We start from the raw sequence: 6166 nt of genomic DNA on the forward strand, positions 1-6166 counted from the left end.
GTTTCCTTTTGTCTTGGACATCCTGATAAGCCCCTAGAAACATTGATCACAGGGACTTTGTTCATTGCCTTGTTTTTTTCCTTGACCTAGAACTGACCTAATTCATTGCATGTACTTAAAATGGTATAAAAACAGGCTGGAGAAAAATAAACCCTCTTCAGTCTTAGCACTGGCTGGAGTCAGGTTATAGTGTTGTCTAATTGTCTTTTTCTTTTCAATCCTTGCTCCCTCCCTTGAGACCCAGTTGACTGACTGAGCTGGCTTGGCCAGATCAGGAAGGGGAAGAGGCCATCTCTCCCTTATCCATGCTACTGCTCAGCAGACTAGATGGAGACCCAGCTCTCCTGAACTCATGCCCGTGAAGGCAGTTCACCTGCAACTCCCATATCCAGGACCATCTCTACTGTGCTGCCCAGGGAAACGTGCAGGACCTACTCTTCCAAGTGCTGCAGCAGGTAAGGGCAAAGCTCTTCTGCACTGATGACCTCAAGGGCCAGCTCTCCTGCCTGCTGAAGGTGGCAAGAGGCACCTCTTTCTTGTGTATGTTATTGCACGCACGGCAGACAAATAGTGAAGCCAGGTTTCTCACACTCAAGCTCTAGGGGCCAGCATACCTATACCCTTCCCACCAGAGTCAGCTCTACTGTGCTGCCTATGCTAGATGAAGGGCTGGTTATCCCTAGTGCTACAGCTCATGAGGGGCAGGGATAGCTCTCCTGATCTCATGCCCCCAGGGCCAGCTCTTCTATGATGTCTAGGAGAGTGAGGCCAGTTCCGTACAGCCCTCAGATATCAATTTGTCTGTAGGCAGCAGCCAAGACAGGGGATGTCCACCTGGCCTTTGATGGTAATAGACCTCTGCAGGGTCATGGACCCAGATATAGTCCCTGGTAACAGCACAGGCCAAGACACCCCCACCCGCCATGGTCCAGGATGTCATCACTGGCTACCCACATCAGACTGTTCTTCACTACCACTGAGTCTCCAGTTCTGTCTCTTCATTATGCCCACATCCTTCTACGTTTCTTTCTCTTCCATTTCTCCATGGCTTACTTGCTCTTCTTAGTAGCAAGTAAGTGTATCTGGGGTTATTGCAGGACTAGTCTATGCCCCACTTGAACATTATGGCGCCTGGCATGAGTCATTTCAGGCTAGCTCCCTGTCCAGGCCCTATGGCCCCAGTCCCCTCGGGCTTGGTCCTTGCCCAGCACACCTGTGAGGATCGTCTGTCTCAGGTTCACTTCCATCCAGAGCCTATGGTCCTTGGCAGGATTCTTCTAGTCTCCAGCTTGTCACCCATCTGGGCCTTCCTAGTGCCTGACTGGTGGTTATTTTGAGCTCACTTCTTTCAGCAAATGTTAGGCTACTAATCATTGAGATGTTCATTAGATCAGAACACTGAGCATAGGCATAGCCTCTCTTCTCTCGGCCACATGTGGCACACCAGACGCATCTGCAATGCCTCTAGGAGCAGGTGTCATTTTGCGTTTTAATCTAGTAGAATTGGCTTGTGGCACATCTATTCTTAATCACTGTTAAATATGTTTTCATATCCAACTAATAATAAGGCTCCCTTTATTAAGCTCTCTCTCTTTTTTCCCTGATTTATTCCTCTGATAAACTCTTGGATTGTTTTCAAAATAAACTCTATTACACTCAATGTCCTAAGAATTTATCTGGGGGCTTTGGAAGATTGTATTAATTTTATTTCCTCCCCCTTCAACAATAGATCTTCTCTTTACATAAAAGCCTTTTATTTTTAATATATATTACATACATATATGTATTATATGTATTTATGTATATAATATATGATATATATATATATATATATATATATATATATATATATGTATGTATATATGAGGGAGGGAGTAGAAAAGAAAATATCCACTCTACTGGGCCCTATTCAGCAGCAGCCTCTTGCTCCATAGGGTTAAGGAAGATTTTGATCAAACAAAAGTTGTTTGGAAGAATCCAGGTGTGTTTGCTTTGTATGCTGTGATGGATAGGAGAGAAGAAGTGAAGTGTGAAGGCCCCTCACACCCTCCATCTTGCCTCAGACTATGTCCTGGAACCCTGGGGTGGAGAAAGCACCACTTTCATTCCTGCTTCTTGGGGTTGTTTACTGCCACATAGTGATAGGGGACCACAAGCAAGACAATCAACACACTCAGCATGTTGGTGAAGATGGCGACCTGCATGTCTGTGATCATCCTGTGGACAAGGAGAAGGACTGAGCCTTGGTTCTCACACTCCTTGCTCTCTCACCATGTCAGATCCTCGCTGCCATGATCCAGCCTCTAAGGGCACCTGTGAGCCTCTCACCTGACTGACCAGCTCCACCCAACTCTGACACTACTCCATGAAAGCCTTTTAATTTCCCTCATAATATTTTATATTTATCACTTTTAGTAACACAATTATTTTAAAGGTTGGTATTCTAATTGTGCATCATGAATATGTTTCACTACATTTTTGATGAATGCTATTTTAGCAATGTTATTGATTTTTCTATATTTATTTTGGATTTGATCATTTATCAGTAGAGTCAGAAGATCAAAGGATTGCTAAAGTCATTTTAATTCCCTTAGATTACTTAGGTAAATGAATACATTATTTTGAAAATTATGAATCTACTTTCCTGTTTTCTTAAAGTAATGAATATGCCTTATGTTTCTGGTTATTTTTGTGTATACAATGTGTTTTACTTGTCATGTCTAGAATATTCTTGAAACGGTGGTGATCAGTAATGATAAAAAGTGATTTCTTTTAAAGTTTTAATTTTTTTTGAGCATTTCATTCTGGCCTATTTTTTGTAAAATTGTTATTGTTTTACAAAGAGAGAGAGGGAGGGAAGAAGAGGTGGGGAAAGAGAGAGAGGAAGAGAGAGAGAGAGAGAGAGAGCTGTAAGTACAACCCTGCAGATTTCACTTTGTGTTGTCATGTGTATTTGTGTCTTGGGATTGGATAATTTATCAGGAGCTCATCCCTGGAGAAGACTGACTCTTCCTTTCTTTGCAGCCATTAATTGCTTGTAGCTCTTTATCAAGAGGTGAAGGCTTGTGAAGCTTTCCCTGTGGCATGGTAATTTGTGTTGTTATTTCTTAGGACTTGTTTAGACCATCATATCTAAGTTGAAATTTCATGGGTATAGCTTGTTATCATGATCTATATTATTTTCTGATATATATATATATATATATATATATATATATATATATATATATATATATATCTTGCAGTAGACATCCTGGTCCTCTGGTACTTGCCATCTTTCCGCCATTGTTCCCTTCCATAATCTTCCTTGAGCTTATGTGTGGGGGTTGGGTTGTACATGTATAGATTGGGGCTGAGCATGCCACCATCAAAATAGTGACTTCTTCATATTGTATCCAGCACATTATGAAATAAGATGCTGGCTATAAGCCAACAATAAAAACATTCTCTCTCTCTCTCTCTCTCTCTCTCTCTCTCTCTCTCTCTCTCTCTCTCTCTCTCTCTCTCTCTCTGTCTCTCTCATTCTTTGAGACAAGATCTTACTATATGGCCCATGTTGGCTTCAAATTCAAAGTCTTCCTTATTTCCCCTCCCTACTGCTAGAATTTAGGAATTTTAACTACCATGCCTGACTAAATGTTCTTTATTATGCCAATGAAGTATCATTTTATTCTAAGGATGTTAGCTACATTTTAATTCCCAAGAATATTTATTAACTGTTATCAAATTATTTCCCAGATAGATATATCCTAGCATTTACTTTGCAACCTGTTAATGTGATCCTTAGATTGTACATATGTAAATTCTTAGGATAATCTTTAAATATTCATAGTGAATTATTATTTAAATGATTGAATTACTTATTCTAAGATGATTGAATTACTCCGGCTAATCTTTTATTTAAGGTGTGAATTTTCACTAATCATCTTTAGGTTTTGCTTTTTCCGTTTGACCAACAACTTTTTATTCATTGTCTTTGATTCTCATTATGAAGTATCATATCATAGAATCAATATAAATCTATTATTAAATCCTTTCAAAATGGTGTGTTCCTTCCTAGTTCCAATCTTCCTGGTTTGGTTACTCTTTTCATGGTTATATTTGCTGACATGTTTTATTATTCTTGCTTTTAGAAATTCCATACTGTAGTTTATTTGCTCTCTCTCTCTCTCTCTCTCTCTCTCTCTCTCTCTCTCTCTCTCTCTCTGTGTGTGTGTGTGTGTGTGTGTACTCATGCACTTGTATGTACATGTATACAATGGTCAAGGTCAAATGACAATCTCAGGAACATGAAGTTTGTGTCTTGGGACAAAGTTTTTTATTGGTTGATCCTCACAGAGAAGGCTTGAGTCCTGTGGCTTATTTTGTCTCTATCTCCTCAGTGCTGAGATTTCAAATTGCAGCCCCACATCCAGTTATTTTACTAGAGTTCTCGGAATAGTTGTTCTGTCATGGGACAGCACTTTACCAAGTAGGTTATTATTACCCTATGTGCCCATTTTTATTGTTTCCTACTTTCTTTTTCATTCATTTCTGCATTTATATTTTATGTATTCTAATTATGATCCTGTTCACATTCTTAAGTGATTTTTCGCTAAAGTTGAATTCAATTAACTTTTTACAATTGGAACAACAATATTTCAGGCTAGGTATTTTTCTCTGGATACATTCTTTTAAAAATTGATAACATAGGTCTGATTTCATTACTTCTCTACAGAGTCTGTATTTGTACCTCTAAGCAGTTATTTCAGAAAGCATTCATAATTGGCAAAGTGTGTAAGTCTTTAATTGTTCCTATTTGAGAAGTCTGAATTTACACTCTCCTGCAGCTGGAGGACAGCCTCTGTGAATTCTAGCTTGGGAACCTGATCATTTGTTTTGCTGCACTGATGGGTAAATACTTAGAGAATGTTATGGCATAATTCTGAAAAATAATATACCTATCTTTTCTGCTGCTAGAATAGTCAGATTATTATGTCTATAGTTTTTAATATTGATCGTTTAGCAGGGGCTAATACAGCATATTGATGGCTTCCATTAGACTTTATGTTTCTGTTCACATCTCTGATGTTTTAACATCTTTGTTTTATAGTTACTAACACAACCCTATTCTGCTGACAAAGGCGAATGCCATTGTGCTTCCCTTTAAATGTTTACCCATTATATGTACCGAGTCTCTTGGGTAGGATTACGATCTTTATGCACTTTCTGAAGTTAGTGTCTTCTATTTCATTTTGTGAGTGCCTGATGAATATTTCCCACAGTTACTGTGTACTGTCTGTTTTATTTATTTTAAAGCCTCTCTTATAAGCATCATGCATCTGGGTTTTCCTTGCCTTATGGTTAGGACCTTGCCAAGTCTTCCCCATACTCTTTATAAGTAACATGTATCTGTTTCTTTCTTTCTTTCTTTCTTTCTTTCTTTCTTTCTTTCTTTCTTTCTTTCTTTCTTTTTAAAGATTTATTTATTTATTTTATGTACACGAGTACGATTACAGCTGTCTTCAGGCACACCAGAGGATGGCATCAGATCCCATTACAGATGGTTTCTCAGAATTCAACTCAGGACCTGTGGAAGAGCAGTCAGTGCTCTTAACCCCTGAGCCATCTCTCCAGCCATGTTTGTTTCTTTTATATTGGATGATGATTTTTCTCATGTTTTCTTCTTAGTCCTCTAGGGTATGGCTTTTATACCATCTCATATATTAGAAAATAATTGTTTGTTTTTAATGTATCAAAGATCAAAATAGTGTTTTCGTTTGTGTTTCCTTATGGTTATAATTATAGAAGGAAAGGTAAATTATCTTAGTTTCAAACATCTGTGTCTTATTTTTTTCACTTTTTTATTTCCTTCGATAGAATGTACACTTTTAGACCCAGACAATTGTAGATAATATTATACTTTATTAGAGTTGCTGTGGTAGTTTGAATAATGAATGTCCTCCATAGACTCATGTATTTGGATACTTTGTTTCCAGTTTGTGGGACTATCTGGGAAGGCTTTGGAACCTTTAGAAGGTGGAGACTTATAGAAGGAAGTGGGTCACTGGTGGTGGGCCTGGGGAGTTCACTCCATTTCCAGTTCACTTCCTCTGCTTTCTGTGCTTGGTTTGAGATGTGATCTCTCAGCTTCCTGCTCAGTCTCCCTGCTTCCATGTCTTCTCTG

The 6166-nt window shown here is 38.7% G+C and overlaps 1 protein-coding gene and 1 pseudogene across 1 annotated transcript; both read right to left on the reverse strand.

Moving 5' to 3' along the window:
* Positions 1 to 1354: 1354 nt before the first annotated feature.
* On the reverse strand, positions 1355 to 1475 carry LOC117722842 (small nucleolar RNA SNORA17; annotated as a pseudogene).
* Positions 1476 to 1970: 495 nt separating this feature from the next.
* Positions 1971 to 2216, reverse strand: LOC117722746 (dolichyl-diphosphooligosaccharide--protein glycosyltransferase subunit 4-like). The gene has a single exon (XM_034522019.2). It carries the CDS (start codon positions 2214 to 2216, stop codon positions 2103 to 2105), a length of 114 nt encoding a protein of 37 aa, XP_034377910.1. The 3' UTR covers positions 1971 to 2102.
* Positions 2217 to 6166: the final 3950 nt, after the last annotated feature.

This window comes from Arvicanthis niloticus, chromosome 17 (assembly GCF_011762505.2).
Source record: "Arvicanthis niloticus isolate mArvNil1 chromosome 17, mArvNil1.pat.X, whole genome shotgun sequence".
Taxonomy (NCBI): Eukaryota; Metazoa; Chordata; class Mammalia; order Rodentia; family Muridae; genus Arvicanthis; species Arvicanthis niloticus.

Coding starts and splice junctions, on each gene's coding strand:
- LOC117722746 (XM_034522019.2), bottom strand. CDS start 2,216: ATGATCACAGACATGCAGGTCGCCATCTTCACCAACATGCTGAGTGTG.